This window comes from Microcebus murinus, chromosome 13 (genome assembly GCF_040939455.1).
Source record: "Microcebus murinus isolate Inina chromosome 13, M.murinus_Inina_mat1.0, whole genome shotgun sequence".
Classification (NCBI taxonomy): Eukaryota; Metazoa; Chordata; class Mammalia; order Primates; family Cheirogaleidae; genus Microcebus; species Microcebus murinus.
The window spans coordinates 7,563,953-7,581,654 of record NC_134116.1 but is presented as its reverse complement, the minus strand read 5'-3'; the positions used below and the strand labels follow the sequence as shown (position 1 = coordinate 7,581,654).

At 44.8% G+C, this 17,702-nt stretch overlaps 1 protein-coding gene across 2 annotated transcripts in view; it reads right to left on the bottom strand.

Annotated features, from left to right (window-relative positions):
• Positions 1 to 13,159: 13,159 nt before the first annotated feature.
• Positions 13,160 to 17,702, bottom strand: part of ANKRD10 (ankyrin repeat domain 10) — a 33,646-nt gene continuing 29,103 nt past the window's right edge. For both annotated transcript variants that reach the window (XM_012751989.2, XM_076009280.1), the window contains exon 6: positions 13,160 to 14,706. In XM_012751989.2, the coding sequence (XP_012607443.1) occupies positions 14,231 to 14,706 (476 nt within the window). In that variant the 3' untranslated portion in view covers positions 13,160 to 14,230. The remainder of the gene's footprint in view (positions 14,707 to 17,702) is intronic.

Below are 17,702 nucleotides of genomic sequence, written 5' to 3'. Positions count from 1 at the left end.
TAGTGGAAGTCACATAGTGTCTCTTCTGTCACGCTCTATTCAGTAGACTTGAGTCATTAAGTACAGGCCACATTCAAGAGGAGGAGAATTAAATGCCTTTTGGAGGGAGGGTGTCAGTTTATGCTTGTGCAGATATTCTGAAGTCACAACACGCTCTTCCCTGGTCGCGCTGCGCTGGGGAGCTGTGTTCACCGTGAGAGGGTCAGGCGTGCAGGCTGTGTGTGCAGGGCAGACACAGGTAGCGAAGAGATGGGGTCTGTGGCACCTGACGAGCCACTGAAAGGGCAGACGATGCTCAGCCTGTGTCGGGGACGGCACGGCATGTTCTGACCCGGCCTGGTTTTGTCTTTATGAAAGTGGAATCATATTGTACAGGTCACTTTGTGCAAGGCTTCTTGTGCTCCCCGTTGCACTGTGAGACTCACACCCACCGTTGGGTGTAGCTGCAGTTCTTCCATTTTCATTACAAGACAGCTCCGGTGCGATCTGTGCTCAGCCTACGCACATGCTGCCGTTATTCACTTGGCTTTCCCTGGACATCGGGTTATTTCCAGTTTGGGGGTGCTGGGGACTAATGGAGTTATGAGCATTCTTGGCCACGTCTGCTGTTGCAGTTCTGCACATTTCTTTGTTGTGTGATGCTTTGGAGGAAAACCACAGGGTTGTGGGGAAGTGCTGTTAAGTGTCAGGAAATAGTGTCCGACCATTTCCAAAACAGTTTACACTCTGACCAAGGGCATGTTAGAGCTTATTAGCAATTGGATCATGTCAGTGTTTTTAGTTTTCGCCATTCTGGTGGGTGTACACAGATACCACAATGTGATCTGGTTTGCATTTCTCCCACGGCCTACAGGTGAGGTGGGTCATCTATCATGACTGTTGGCCACCAGATTCCTCTATTTATTTGTTCGTTTTTGGTGAATTCTTTTATTCAATTCATAAAAGAATTCTATTCAATTCTTTTATATATTTTATTATGGATTGTTGGTCTTTTTCTCATTGATATAAGATGCTGCGATATCGACTTTTTTTTTAATAGACAAGGTCTCACTCTGTCGCCCAGGCTAGTAGTATGCAGTGGTACCCTCATAGCTCACTGCAGCTTCGAACTCCTGGGTTCAAGGGATCCTCCTGCCTCAGCCTCCCAAGTAGCTAGGACTACTGGTGTGCACTACCATGGCTAATTTTTCTAGTTTTTGTAAAGATGAGATCTTGCTATGTTGCTCAGGCTGGTCTCAAACTCTTGGGTTCAAGCAATCCTCCCACCTTGGCCTACCAAAGTGCTGGGATTGCAGACTTGAGCCACCTCACCTGGCCTAAGGCTTGCCTCCATCTGATTTTATTAATACTTATTTTCCTTGCCAATTTATTTGCTGGAGAAATGGGGCTGTTTGTTCCATAAGTTACTAGTAAGTTAGACCTGTGCTATACTAGTGCAGGTGTCATCAGTCCAGGATCTGCCTTCAAGCCTGGGACTCATAGCCACACAACCAGGGAGGTCGAGGCAGCAGAGACTCAGTACATGGGGGGTAGCAGAAGAGGTGACCCCTGCCTGCCCACACTTCATCCGGATATTTCCGCTTAGGCCAGCTCTTTCTGCTTCTCACTACCTGTTTTAAATGGACGTGCTAGAACAAGTGGCTCGATTAGCTTAACTTGCTCTGGGAGGCTCCGTGTCCTGTGGCCCAGGGACGGGTCTGGAGTGCCCTGGAGACCACTTTCGCACCAAGGTCATTCTCACATGGCCATCAGTAAAAGTCCTTTGAGATTTTTATTGCAATTACATTGAATCTATGGATCATTTTGGGAGAATTAACACCTTTTTGACATTTGTCTTCTAATTCTCAGTTCGCTATCTGCCGCTGTTTAAATAGTATATATAGGATTTCCCACAGCGACGCTGTCTCTGCACAGGGCTTTTGCACACCTATTAAATGTATTTGACAGTTGATGTTTTTAGAAATGGTGTTGCCTGTTCAACTGGGATTTCTCTTTATTGCTGGTACACAGAAATAGAATTGGTTTTGTAAAATATTGACCGACCCTGCAGCCAGAAACTTTTTAAATTCACTTATTAATTCTAATTATATTTGAAATCTTTTAAGTTTTCTACGTACAAAATCATATCATCTACTAATAGAACAGTTTTATTTTCCCTTGCCTTACTGCACTCGTGAGGGCCTCTGGCACAAAGCCGCACACAGTGGTGTAAGTGGGCGTTGTCGTTCCAGCCTCCGACAGAAAGCTGTCAGCATCTGACTGCATTTAGTGAGATGCCCTCACTGGGATAAGGACGATTCATATTTTTGTGTTATGAATGTGTGTTTATTAAACACTTTTTCTGCATGCATTAAGATAATCATGTGGTGTTTCTTTTTTTCTTTCTTTTTTGTTAATGTGATGAATTATATTGGCTGATTTTCAAATGTCAGCCCATCTTGTGTTCCCAGAATAAAGCTGGGGTGATCGTGGCGTGTCAGATGTTGGCGTCTATACTCGCGAGGAGTTGGCCTGAGTTTTCCTCCCTTGAAATGCCCCAGTCAGGTTTGCGCGTCAGTGCTGTTGTAGTTTCATGTGATAAACACTCCTTCTCTTATTCTCCGTAAGAATTTGTGCTTGCTGATTTCATTCTTAGATGTTTATAAGAGTTTGCAGGTAAATTCATTTGGGATTAAAGATTTCTTTGTGGGAAGGTTTTAAGTTACAGATTCAGGCCGGGCGCGGTGGCTCACCCCTGTAATCCTAGCACTCTGGGAGGCCGAGGCGGGCGGATTGCTCGAGGTCAGGAGTTCGAAACCAGCCTGAGCAAGAGTGAGACCCCGTCTCTACTATAAATAGAAAGAAATTAATTTGCCAACTAATATATATATGGAAAAAATTAGCCGGGCATGGTGGCACATGCTTGTAGTCCCAGCTACTCGGGAGGCTGAGGCAGGAGGATTGCTTGAGCCCAGGAGTTTGAGGTTGCTGTGAGCTAGGCTGACGCCAGGGCACTCACTCTAGCCTGGGCAACAAAGTGAGACTCTGTCTCAGAAATAAATAAACAAATAAATAAAAATAAATTACAGATTCAGATAGTAAATTCAGATTATAGTTCTAAATCAGGATTAGTCAGGTTTTGGATATATTTTGGAAATTTATACTTTTTAAAGGAATTTGTCAATTTTATCTGAAATTTCATATGTATTGGCAAAAAGTTAATTATAATATCCTCGTATTATCATTGTAATATTGGTAAGATCCTATATGCCCTTCTGTATTCCTGAAACATTTTTGTTCATTCCCTCTTTTACTGTGATCAATCTCACCCATGGATGATTAAATTTTTTAGTTATTTCGAAGAACCAACTGATAGTTTTGTTGATCTTCTCTACCATACATTTGTTTCCTATCATTAATTTTTGCATTTATCTTAATTTTTATACTTTTTTGGGCTTAATATGCTGCTTTAAAAAAAAAACTTCTTGAAATGCGTACCATGCTGTTTTAATTACTATTAATAGATTATCTGGGCTTTTCCCATCCTACTATATGTTTCTAAATTCATACTTCCCTTAAGGCAAGCCTTTAGCTGTAACCTAAAAGTTATTGAAATGTAGTACTTTTATTATTATTCACTTCAAAATATTTTTAAATTTATACCGTGTTTACCAAGTGACTCATGGGTTATTTAGATGTGTTTGTCTTATTTTCCACACATGAGAATTTTCTGAGTGTCTTTGTATTGCTTACTTCCAGTTTAATTCATTGTGGTGAGCGAGCATGTCCAGTGTATTCCACTGTGCAATCACTCTGACAGTGGCCATCCCAGTGGGGGTGAGGTGGCTCTGATTTGCATCTCCCTGATGATTAGTGATGCTGAGCATCTTCCCATGTACTTACTGGCTATTTGTATCTCTTCTTTGGAGAAATGTCTATTCAAGTCTTTTGCCCATTTTTAGATGTTTTCTTGTTGCTGAGTTGTAGGAATTCTTTATATATTCTGAATATTAACCCCTTACCAGGTATATGATTTGCAAATATTTTCTGCCATTCCAGGGTTTGCCTTTTTACTTGTTTGTGTCTTTTGACACACAGTTTTAAAAATTGATGTAGTCATGTTTACCTATTTTTCTGCAACCTCAAACTCCTGGGCTGAAGCAATCCTCCAGCCTTGGCCTTCCAAATTGCTAGGATGACAGGCATGAGCCACTGCTCCTGGCCCCTACTTTTCTCTTGTTGCTTATGCTTCAGTGTCATGTCCGAGAAATAATTGACAAATGTAATGTCATGAAAGTTTCCCCCTGTGTTTTCTTCTAAGAGTTTTATAGTTTTAGCTCTTACAATTAGGTCTTTGATTAATATTGAGTAGTATTTATATATGGTATAAGATCCAACTTCATTCTTGTGTATATGGATATCCAGTTTTCCCAACACGACATGATGACAAGACTGTCTTTCTTCCATTGAATGGTCTTGGTTCTTCTGTTGGAGATCATTTGACTATGTATGTAAGGGTTTATTTCTGGGCTCTCTGTTCTGTTCCATTGGTGTATATGTCTGGCTTTATGCCAGTATCATACTGGTTTAATTACTATAGACTTGTCATAAGTTTTGAAGTCAGGAAGCATGAGACCTCCAACTTCGATTTTTTCAAGATTCTTTTGGCTATTCAAGGTCCCTTGAAATTCTACATGAATCTTAGGATGAATTTCTCTATTTCTGCAAAAATACCATTTGAATTTTCGTAGGGTTTAGAAACCCTACTCATTTTAAAGTATTCTCTCTGTGTTGACGGACATTAGCCCTTTGTCTGACTTGTGAGGTCTTTTTTTGAGACAGAGTTTTGCTCTGTCACCCAGGTTAAAGTGCTATGGCATCATCATAGCTCACCGCAGCCTCACACTGCTGAGCTCAAATGAGCCTCCTGCCTCAGCCTCCTGGGTAGCTGGGACTACAGGTATGCACCACTACTACCTGGCTAATTTTTCTATTTTTTTGTAAAGATGAGATCTTGCTATGTTGCTCAAGCTGGTCTTGGACTCCTGAGCTCAAGTGACCCTCCCACCTCAGCCCCCAGAGTGCTGGGGTTACAGACATGAGCCACTGTGCCCAGCCTGACGTCATGTCTTCACTCCATGTGGCATTGACTTTGGAGTATGGTGTGAGGAAACAGTTTAAATGACCTTTTAAGAATGTATCTCCCGCAATGCTAAGTCATGATGTTTAATCCCTTCCCCACTGACTTTTGATAACATTATATATTAATTTCCTCTATTTACTAGCCAGCTTCTGGTTTGTTTTGATCTGGATTTATACTGTTTTCTTCTTGAAACTATTAACATCTGAAGTTCCTGCCCATGATGTCTGAAACGTCAGCGTGTGATCCCACGAGCAGGGACGGGCCCCTCCTCGGCCGGCCCCCGCCACCCCGTCAGGCAGCCACACGCACCCTTCCACCCGTCCACCCCCAGGCTTTGTTCCGCTTTCCCCAGTTGTCCCAGTGAGGTCCTTTATGGTAAAGGGTCCCATTCACAAGCCCGAGCTGCACCTGCTGTCAGGTGGCTTCTGTTTCCTTCTGCCTGGGACGTTCCTCAGTCTCCTTGGCCTTCCTGACCTTTACGCGGGCCAGCTCCTGTGTGGAAGGTCCTCGGTTTGGGTTTGCATGGTGTTTGCTGGTGGTTGGGGTCAGGCTCTGCCCCTCTGGCAGGAATGTTCCAGAAGCCATGCCCTGCTCACCCCATGGTGTCCTGTTGTGTGTGTGCGTGCCCACACTTTTACATCTAGATTCATTTTGTATCTATTTATATAGAGTGAAAGACCTGAGCTCACGGCAGTGCCTCCAAATCCAGTTCCACACCACAGGGTTCGTTCCAGTTTCCCTGTTCTGTTCTGATCTGAATTCTCAGCCACAGGGTCATCACGGGAGGGGATTCGGTCTGCCTGGCAATTTTTCTAACGTGGAGTACTCCATACAGCAAAGAAAGATGAAATGCTTTTGACAAAATGAATGTTTTAAGCACATCTTTTATAGAGATCACCTGGATCAGACAAAGCCATGAACGGCACTTGCTACCACCTGTTTCCTGCTTTCTTCAGCAGGCGGCGGTCACAGCGAGCATGCCCCTGTCCAGCGGGCCTGTCAGCGGTGCGCTGACGCGACCGGGTCCCCACGCAACCCTCCGCGGGCCTCTCAGTGGGTCTCGTCTCACAGGCCGCCTTTATAGGGCACAAAGTCAGGGGGAAACTTAGCAATTTTCTGAGTTGCATTACTGAGTAATTCAGGTGTCTATACATTAAAACAGAACCAGATAATATCTGCACAGCTAGGCACCTAGTGAGGGGTCTGCTGGCTGAGCTAGCTGGGTCCCCCACCTTCCCTGGTGTTGAGTGTCCTGTCACACGCTGGCGTGGACCCTGGGCTGCCCGGCACACCGCCCCATTCACACCCCATCCTTTCTTTTCAAGTGTGGGAATGATTGGGAGTGTCAAATCTCTATTTTATTACTTTCTATGGAAGCTGGCACTTAAAATTTTTTTCAGAAGGAACATAGGAATACATGCTCACTGTACGATTGCAAACAATGTCGAAGCATGTGGAGAAACAGCTTGCCAGTGGCGGCCTTATGCCAATTATTTTCCAAGAATTAGTTCATTTAATCCTCACCGCAATCCCAAGACTGAGGAGCAGGCACTGTCATAGATTCCACTTTAGTGATGTGGAAATGGAGACACAGAGAGGTTTAGGTGTTTTGCCCAAGTTGCACAGCAGAAGTGGGAGAAAGATTTGAACCAGGCAGTCCAGCCCCAAAGCGAAAGCCCTTCCTCCCCCTCTGACATCCCAGAGCCAACACCCCCAGCGATGTGGTGTCTGCACATTAGACTCATTTGTCCGTGCATAAATGCAGAACTTGGGGTTTGTTGTTTTTCTCCTTTTAAACACAGATGGGACACGACTGTGGGACTGTCTCATTTCCTGTCTCCCTGCAGTGGCCGCCAGTCCCGTGGCACCATCACACAATTAGCCACTCCTGATGATGGCATTTAAGTCGATTCCCACATTTTGTCATAACAAACAACGTCACAACTATCACCATCGTTTGTAAGTTTTGTGTGTACTAGTGGATATTTCTGCAGAAAATTCCTCCTGGAGGTGGATTGCTGGGCAAAGGTTTGAATACCCTAATTGGTGACCAACGTTAACAAACACTTCTCGAAGTGGTAGCACTTGCCAGCGCACAGCCCTGCCTCAGGTGCCATTGCCCACACCTCTCGTGCCACGTGCTACCAGATTTCCAAGCATGTGTCTTTACATTTTAATTCTCAACAGATTCACACATGCAACTGGAACCCAAGTAAAGAGCCCTAAGGGGCCGGGCATGGTGGTTCACGCCTGTAATCTTAGCACTCTAGGAGGCTGAGGTGGGAGGATCGTTTGAGCCCAGGAGTTTGAGGCTACTGTGAGCTAGGTTGACTCCACAGCAATCTAGCCCAGGCTACAGAGGGAGATTCTGTCTCAAAACAGAAAAAAATAGCATAGGGAGACTTCCCCCAAGTGCCACTTTTCAGAGATGTCTTACAATCATCCTGCACTTTACTCCCGTGAACCATCCGCTGTTTCTCCCTGTCCTGCTCCTCCTCTGGCCCAGACCTGGCAGGGAGGACGGTGCCCCATCCCGTGGTCTCCACCAGAACCACCTCCCAGAGCCATCGGGCGCCGCAGCGTGGGCTACTCACACAGGCGCGGCGGGGCCGGTGCGGCCTGTTTGTTCAAAGCTGTGGTGGCTCAAAGCTCCGCCACAAACACTGACATTCTGCCCGGAGCCGCACGACATCTGTTCCAGTCTGACAGGTCAGATGGCCCCGGGGGCCCATGTTTCTGGAAGGCCAGCGCCCAAGGCCGGTGAGAACCGGCTCACTCGTGCCCACCACGCCACGTTCACCAGCTCTTCAGGATGGAGACACCACGCCAGTGACTGTAACAGAAGAAAGGAAGGCGGCTTCGAGGTGTGGCGCCGTGAACCAGAGGGACAGAGCGCACTAACTGTCGAAGGCTCTAGGTTTTCCCTCTGGTAGTGACAGTTTGTTGTGCTTTTTCTTTCTATTGTTGCTGGGAGAATTTGTTGTTGCTTGAGTAACTGGTGCTTATTTGCCTCCTAATCCAAGAGTTGGCAGCTTGCTCTCTGCTCCCTTGGACGGACCCCCAGAGCTGGTCACTAGGCTCTGTCCGCCAAGGGGAGTTGTCCCTGCACGTGGAAATTGCCACATCACTTCCCTTTGCCCGAGGTTATCTAGTTACCTAGGCTGCTGGCAGGAGGGAGAGCATGCAAATGGTGTTCATTACTGGAAAATATATTAACACTTTTTTTCGTTCGTTTCATGCAACCCACTGAAGGCACTTCAATAGCTGTAATTTCCCTCCTGTGTGCTCCCTGCCTCAGGCTCAGGTCCCACGCCGCTGGGCATGAAACTTCCTTGTTCTCTCCGTTTCCTTCCACAGACCCCCTTTCTCCTCCAGAGAGAATCTCAAAATCACTGAAATAAGGAAATAGTGTCATTGTTATGAACCGAAGCCTTAATGTGCTATTTCATGTAGTGGTTCATGTTGTTTTGCTTGCAAAACTGGCTTCAATTATCTTGAATTATATGAGCTGTCAGAAAAGCTGCGGGAGCAGATGAGGGGCACGGGAAGACATCCTCAGCAGAGAGGGAGTGAGACTGGCTCCACGCTGATGCATCTGGCTTGCAATTTTGTAGCCGTTTCTAAAAACATTGTAATTAAATTCAGTCACTGGTGAGAGTGCTGTGTGGCAGTCTTAACGGCAGAACAGAAAAACCGAAGCTATTCTCAAAATCGTCCTGCAGCCTTAAAGTTCAGGGCGGTGCCTGGCAGAGGGGCTGCAGAGAGATGAGAGCGAGAGAAAGATCAAGGAGAAATCGAGATAAATCAGGCAGAGAGCTGTTCTACTTTGGTCTTTCTTATTTTGCTCTTTAAAAAATTGTTTAATGCATTTGGCTTCAGATCTTCCTTAAGGAAAAAAAAGGCAATAAAGTGAAAAATCTGCTACCTCCTCCACAGGCTCCCTTCCCACCTCTTGGGCGCCCTCTGCAGGCTGTGGCCGCCTCCCGCTCAGGCGCTCCATCCTGCGTCTGTGTCTGCACCAGACACACACACGGTGGACACGGTGTGGGTGGCTTTTCAAATAGGCCTCCTGGGGCTGTGCTGAGCATAGCACTCTGCAACTTGTCCACTCAACATCGAGCTTCAGTCATCCCTGGTCATATGCAAAGACCTCGTTGGTGTTTATTAATTGCTGTACAGTATTACATTTCATAATTACATAGCAATTTATAGGCCTATCCCTGCCTTTGGGCGTCTGTATGGTTTCCAATTTTTCACTGTTACCATGAACATCCACGTTCATGTCTGTGGCAGGTAGTGTCTGAGACGTGTTCTCGCTCTGGTGTGCCCTGGGCTGACTTAGTGACCCAGCTCCAGTGGACATGTGGTGAAATGCTGCTGCCACGGCCACGGCAAGGCTGTGGCTTAGTTTTTGAGCTCCTCTCGTGCTCTGAGGGAAGCCAGCTTTCGTGGCGTGGGTTTCCCCTTGGAGCGGCCCATGCGGTGAGGAACGGGGCCGGCCTCAGCCAACAAGCAGTAGAGAACTGAGGCCTGGAGGAGCTGCATCTTTGAAGCAGAGCCTCCCAGAGCCCACGAGCTTTCGGACAAGACGGCAGCCCCAGCTGGCAGCTGCATCACAGCCTCCCAAGAAACCTTGAGCTGGAGGCAGCCAGCCCACTGCACTGGGATCCCTGATACAGGCAAACTTCCAGACAATGAGTGTTTGTTGTTTTAAGTCTCTTAAGTTTTGCGACAATTTGTTACACAGCAATAGAATACTGACACAATGTTGCTGTGCAAATTGCCAGTTTCTCCAGAGTATTACTGGAATTGGAATCCAGACATGGTATGCCCTTCTTCAACTTTACTATACTTGTCAAAAAGTTACATAGATTAGAAACAAGACAAGTAAGTAGACTCAATTACAACTTTTCAGCCAGGGAAATTATTTTTTTATCTGTGCTTGATGTAAATTACTCTAACTATTCAGGCCCAGGCCCGGCTTTCTTCGGCACCCCTCACTGTTTTGTTATTTCACACGTGCTTGCTGGCTCAAGCTCCGTGATTTGGCTGTGCACTTGGTTCTATTTGAGGTAGTTATATTCTGTAAGGTTGCTTTGAACACTTAATTAGTGAACATTGAGCCATTGCTCCTGGGGAAATAGAGAAGGTGGGTTCCTGTGAGCCTTCAGTCACAACATTTTCATCAATTGGTCAAGCCATAGACTTGTCTTACATGTATAAAGACACCTTAATATATATTGTTGACTCATTAACATTGAACTCACAACTGGCTGCACCATAACTCATGCCTGAAGGAAGCTTCTAACATGTGTTTTCTCCATTAAGGCACATTGCAGCCTTGTCGTGCTTAAGAACAACAGACAGCACTTAAGCACGAAGCATAGGGAACATTTTAAACAGTGAAGTCACCAAGAGGCACAAAATGTGAAAAACGTGTCCTTAAATGTCCTACGAAAAGGACGCTCATTAACAGCATGAGAACTGAAGCAAGAAGGCAGGGCGCCCCTGTTCAACCACGGCTGGGAACGTGCACAGCAGGTGACTCAAACTTTGGCTGCTCTGAGCATGTCTGTAAATGACCGTGAAAAGTGCTACGGTGTTGATTTAGGGGTTACAAATAAACTTTAGCGAGTAGGTGAATTCACAAATATGGAATCTGCAAATAATGACTGACTGTATATATCCATATGACTCTAGGCTCCCAGATCAGACTGTCCTCCTCCAACCTGTGACGGAGCACCTCTCCTGTCTGGCCACAGGGTCCAGGGCAAATGCTGTGCCAGGCATGTGGCACCCTGAGTTTGTTAATGTTCCTGCTCTGTGATCATGGCCTGGACACCAAGCATCTCTCCTTACAGGGGACACAGGGGACACTGTGGGAGGCAGGGGGCTTAATTTCTGGGTGGAAAGTGCAGTCGCACATTTTCTTGCTCCTGTTGCAGATGTGTGTGTGGGGGGGTATCCAGTGGTGTTCTGACCAGCTCTGACCTCAGGGACATTGCATCCCGTCAGAGCCTGGTGACCCTCTTGCTGTGACCCTCTGGACACAGGAAGAGGGCTCTCCAGGCCTCGTACTGGTAGTAGTGCCCTGAGTCCCTGTGTGTGGCTGGCCATCAGCCCCAGCCAGCCTGCACCCCAGAGGTGTCCCCCACCTGCCTGCTCTGTAGACTGCTGAGCCCAGGCCCCTGGAGCCCTTGGTCATGGAGGGCTGTGAGAACACTTCCCTGAGGCCTGATGCCAGCCTGGGTGGGGGACCCTGTCCATGGCTGCACCTCCCTGTATCCTTCCCCTGGGCCCTGGCGTTCCTTCCAGCCCTCTTCACACCTGTGTAATCATTTGTATAGTAGTTTTTTGTGATGGACTTCCCTCCTTGGATTACTGCTGCGGTCTGCACATGCCCAGAGCCACGGTGCCCACTGGGTGCTGTGTCCCCTCCTACCTCCAGCCTCTGCAGCCCAGGTGTTCCTAATTGCCTGTTGCCTCTGGAGTCCCATCTAGCCTGGAAATCCCAGTTTCAGGTTTATTTACCCCACAAAGCAGTTGCTCGAGTTCTGCTTCACAGGCCTAGCCCCACTGACTTCCCCACCCTGCAAAGTATTTACACAAAACTGAAGGGGCTTGTGTGTCATTCCTGCACAATTTGTAACAGAGAAAAACAAGGTGCCATCAGGTTCTCCCCCAGCCCTCCCAGACAGGTCACTTGTTTGCATGGTCTTGTTTCTCCACAGGCTGCGAGTGTGGGTGTCATTCAGAAGAGGCTGCTGCAAAGTCCTGGCATCCTTAAGTACCTGAATTTTATCCAGGTCTTCCAGGAGCCTGTGGGCTCCATGCCGCCATCCCCAACCCTCTGGCCCCCCCACCCACCCAACCACATAGCCCCAAGCCCCAGTGCACCCTACAGGCTCCTCCTCCATCCCCTCCCCCTCTGCTGTTCTCCCCTCCTGCACCTGGGGGGGGGGGAAGCCAACTCACCCTCCTTCCTGCTCCCAGGTCCTCACCTCCTTACCCAGCACTTGGTCCCTCTGACCACAGGCACTCACACACATCCACACGCCAACACCCATGTGCGCTCACATCTATACACTCACATCTGCACGTGCTCACAGCCACACACATCAACACCCAGATGCAGCCACCACACGCACTCACACACCCTCACCCACTCTGGCACACACCTGCCCTGCCACCAGAGGCCCCTGCCCCTCACCCCACCCCTGCTGCCCAGTTCACTGAGCTTAGTGCCGTCTATACTGAGTACTTTGTACTTTTCCACAGTAAAAATATTTCTTGAAACATGCAGCTTCAGTTAAAAGTCATGGAATTTCAGACACCTATTACAGCTCCACTGAATGTTTTTCAGCAAATATTAACTCACTATATGGTCTTTGAAATACTGTAAAAATAATCCAGGCAGGGGATGGCACTAAGTTTCATTAATCTCAACTCAGAGTGGCGTGGGTGGCTTCTCCAATCCGCCCATTAAAGTGGTCTTTGAGCCCCGCTGCCTGCCATGCGTGGGAGGTGGCAGCAGTGACAGTGCTGTGCGCCCTCTCCTTGCCCTGGCGTCACTGCTGCAAAACTCCCAGAACTTACTCCTCCATCACTCCGACCTGTTGTTTTGCAGGAATGTGCATAAATAACATGTGTAGGCATGCCAGAATGGCTATTTTGTTGCCATCAACTAAAATTTATGTCCTTAAAAGGGTTATATTCATTAATATTTGCTAAACCCAAAGAAGTTGGGCTGCCATTACGGCTGCCTTTTATGAAAAGGAGCACCCAGGGAGGATATTGGGATGGCTGACATGCAATTTACACTTCCCCCACAAAGATTCAGTAAGACAAAGTGTCCATAAAACCAGAGTATATGAACAAATCACAAGTAGAAAAAATACCATATGAAGAGAATCAGAATAAAGTAAAATCACAGGCAAAGTAAAACAATACTAAACTTCTTCCTCCCCTCCCATTCCTTCCACTGACACCTTCTCCCCCAACCCCACACTAGAAAGAAACTACACCCCAAGACCAAACTGAGTATGAGAGTTTTTTTAATTAAATTTGTAAAGGACAGTTTTAGAACAAAATGTCAGTAACACTCTTAGAACATTGGTTTGTTCATTGGACATTTTCTCTATCTGCACCAATTTTTATTACAAAAATCAGAAAAGTAAAAATTCATTACAATATTTGCACAGTGCAACCACTAGTTGCCTAAACAAAAGCTAATTTCTATAAAATCTTGAATTTAATGCAGTCTGAGAGAGCCAAAATTCTCTCAGTTAATTGGATATATAGTGGTATATATTTAAAGCAGAAAACCCCAAAAAAACAAGGAAAAAGAGAAAATATAAGTCAAAAGAGTCAGTTAAATATTTTGACCTGACAGTTCCTACAAACAGTAACTTCTACTACATATAAAGGAATCTGTTATCCGTGGTAGAAGTTCTAGAGACCAAGTAGGAGATGTGGAATAAAAACACAACAAACAGAACAGTCCAGGCTGCTGCCCAAGGCAACAAGCCACATCATTACAGGGGCTTGTCGACCCCCAGCCACTGTGTGTCCACAAGGCAACTTGCCAAGCTTCAATGACACACACTGGGAAAGACAATGTTCTTTTCTTCATACAAATCACTGCCAAGAAGTCTTTGTACCTTGCATAGGGAAATAGCTGTGTGGTGTCACAGATTCTACAGGGAAGAGTGAAAGCAAGCTTTGAAAATGACTCTGTGCAAACAGAGATCAGGTATCAGGCACCTTCTTTACTGCCCCAGTTTATCTTGAGCGTGTGATTTAATTTGACAAAACGAAAAATGGCAGTATCTGGGGACAGTATTAAAAACTATTGAGACTGGCATCAGAAAAATTAACCTCCAAAAGTGCATTTTATAAAAGGGCCAATACCCCACTGGAGAAACATCTATGCACTAGGTAAGCCCTACTCATGCACAAACAAGCACTCACTGGGAACTTGAGTTTACTTTTTCAGAAAGTATAAAAAACAGTACAAGTCATGACATTACTTTAAGTTGATGCTACATCAGTGTTCTGAGTTGGCTACCAGGAAGAATGGCTGTGTCTCTGAGAGCCAGGCTGCTGTCCTTAAGAGCCGTGGTACAGGTGCATGGTGCCCAGGATGGCACAGTCGTACCGCTCCTCCACCTTCACCGAGTTGGAATGCTCGATCACACTGTTCAGCTCAGGGATGCTTTCAGCAGTGTCCCCAAACCCGTGGTAATGTCCATAGTGCAAACTGTCCCCCATGTCTTCTGCCCAGGAAGGTCTACTGGCTATGCAGCTGCTTGGACTCCCATTCAGGTGCAGAGAACCGCACATCTCAGGGTTAGCACTCATGGTCTTTTCTGGCTCCTCAGTCCCGTTAACAGAGAGAGAACCCTGGCTACTGGGAAACGGCTGTCCTGGGACTGATCCACTGCTAATGCCAGTAGATCCTGCCAAACACTGGCCATTCCTGCTTTCCATCCCACTGAGCTGGCTCGTGGAGGAGAAGTCCAAATGTCCACTGATGACACATCCATTTGTCAATGTATTCGATACGGAGCTACTGTTTTTCATATCTGCATTAAGAAATACACCTGTCACCAAAATTCAGAACCAGTGGGAGAAGAGAAACTATAAAATGCTTCACTGTTGCTACAATTTTAAAGAATTTGTTTCTTTTCTTTTTTTCCCTTTTAAACAAACCAGTTTATTTTCCAAAGAAAAAACAATATGCATAGGTAGAGTTAAAAATAAAACAATAGTATTTTCCTAGTAAGATAGGAAAAATACATGCATTTTAGTAGCAATGAGTAGCTAAACTAAAAAATATAAGCCAACAAATATACTTCATGAAAAATACCAACACAGTACTAAAAAGCCGTCAAAAAACTGTTCTCATTTTAAGATTACTTTCACAGAGCTGTTTTAAAAATCATTCCTGAAAAGGTCCATCAGAACTGAAGGTTTTCTACAAAGGGTTAATATTAATACAAAACACAAAAATTCTCTAGTTCTTAAGGAAAAAAGAGAGATAAATGAAGCAGGTAAATCAAGAAAGCTCTTCACACTACGTAGGACAGCATCATATAATGTTTTTAAAAATCTTCTCAAAAGTCAGGGAAGCATGCACAGGAATATTAAAAGGAACAAATTTTTTCTTAGTAACACTCAAATCTATGTAGTACTTCTGCAAAATGCCACATTAAAAGCATTGGCAGAATACATAGAAATCAGCAACTACAGCAAGGAACTATGAATATTAATGATTCTAATGCACACAGTCTTGGGCCAACAGCACAATTCTAAATAGTTTCTTCTGAGTCCAGCAATTAAAATGACTATGATCGTCACGCTTTCATTTTATTACATTATGCTAGAAAAAAAGCTGATAGTTTATTTAGTTTTTGTTTTTTTTTTTTTTTTTTTTTTTTTTTAGACAAGGTCTTGCTCCAATGCCCAGGCTAGAGTGCAGTGGCATCATAGCTCACTGCAACCTCAAACTCCTGGGCTCAAGTGATCCTCCTGCCTCAGCCTCCCGAGTAGCTGGGACTATAGGTGTTCGTTCACCAACACACTGGACTCATTTTTCTATTTTTGTTTGTAGAGATGGGGTTTTGCTATATTACCCAGGCTGGTCTAGAACTCCTTGCCTCAAGTGATCCTCCCACCTCAGCTTCCCAAGTGCTGGGATTACAGGCATGAGGCACTATGCCCAGAAAAAAATGCTGATAGTTTAATCTGTATATACAGACATCCATTAGGAGGGAGATGTCTTACAGAAAAAAAGCCCATCACAAAATATTTGGGCACACTGGGACAGGCAGTGACAAGTTATTTTTCTGTATACTGGAACTTGAGAATTAATAATATTCACATTCACAGGAAGTCACAGAACAGTATAGACAATAATATAAAATTATCACTTGCTCAGTGATGTTAAATTTTATCTCAATATTCTACATTATCGAAGCAAGGCACAATATTAAATATAGAAGAGCTCAGTTCTAATAACTTTTAGAATAAGGACAGAGTTTAAATATATCTGATCACCCTAACACCTCACACACCACACGGCTCTTCCCATGAAGGGTTCCCTTCCATTTCACCACCTATCTACCTCTGTAGAGGTTTCTGTTATGTCCTGGAAGTCTTCCTGCCAACAAAAGATAACAGCTTGTTCAATGAATGAAAACATCTTCTAAACATTTCATTAATTATCAATTTTTTGGCAATTTAAGCAACAATCATAGATTATAACTACTACAAATTCTTCAGAAAATGGAATTTTTTTCAATTTCAATGATAGCTTTTCTATTTGGTTAAAACTCAAGACTAGAGAACAAGTGTTTCAAGGACTAAATATAAAATAAAAACAAAATGAAATGAAAAAACAAATTATTCCCAGGGGAAATTTAAACTAATTGTTTTCAAAAATAAAGTATAAGCAACCTTTCCTGGATGATAAAACTCATTATTTATATGGCGGCAACCTACACAGTTATTATGGTTTGCTACGTGTGTGTGGAATTTTTCTTTAATGACAAGAAAATTTGTTCTATTACTTAATCTCAAAATCAAGGTTAGTCGATAACTACCTATTGTTATGGAAAATCTAATGAAATAGCAAAAGCAGAGCAGATATTCCAGAGACCTGCAGACTGGGCCCACACCGCCCGTGGCTCTCACCAATGCTCTCCCCTATGCGCTGAGCTGCCTGTCAGGACTTGTGCTTCCTTCTCACCATCTGCCCAGCCACCCTGAGATTCCACTAACATTCAAAGGACACAGTTTGGGCAGCCAGGATCAGCCTGGGATGAAGCTTCTGCCAACATCCTCCCTCACCTGCAGCCCCTCTGACGTAAGATCTGGATTGCTAAGGAAACATCTCCTAGTGTGAGTCCTCCCTCTCTGGAGGTAAGGACCTGTCTCACCCCTACCCTGAGTCTCAAACTAGGGACATTTAAAAAATGAAGACATTCCTGCTGAATTGGGGCAAAAAAATAAAAAAAAGGACATTTGTAGATAGTTTTTCAGAAATGTATAATCTTTGAAAATAATCTCACCAAAACAAAAAACAATGGGAAGTATTTAAAGAACACCCTGACTTTTGTGATGTTTCTCAAAGAGAAGTGGCAGTTCCCTCAGCTTTTAGTGGACATGGAATGCTACTGCACATCAGGAAAACTGTGAGTAACCGCCACTGATTCAAGACATTTTGTTCATTCAGACAGAGTGTTACAAATCACACAATGGAGAGTGGAGAACGTGTAGGTGGCATCTGGCGTGTGGGCTGGGAATAAAGCCTGGCTTTCTCACCATGATACTCAACCTCAGATGAAGTTCACCAAGGAATTAATGTTTGAGAATCAAGAGGGATTACTTCCGCCTGTTCAAAAGCATGCAATGCCATTTTTTAAAAAGCAGGCTTTGAGTTCTGTTATATATCTTTAGCCACAGTCAAACAGCTCCTAACTACAGAAAACCTATTATTTTAAAGGTACTATCCAATCAGAATTTCTTTTGGAAAATCTATAGGTTTAATTTAGTTATTTGGCAGAAAGGCTACACTATC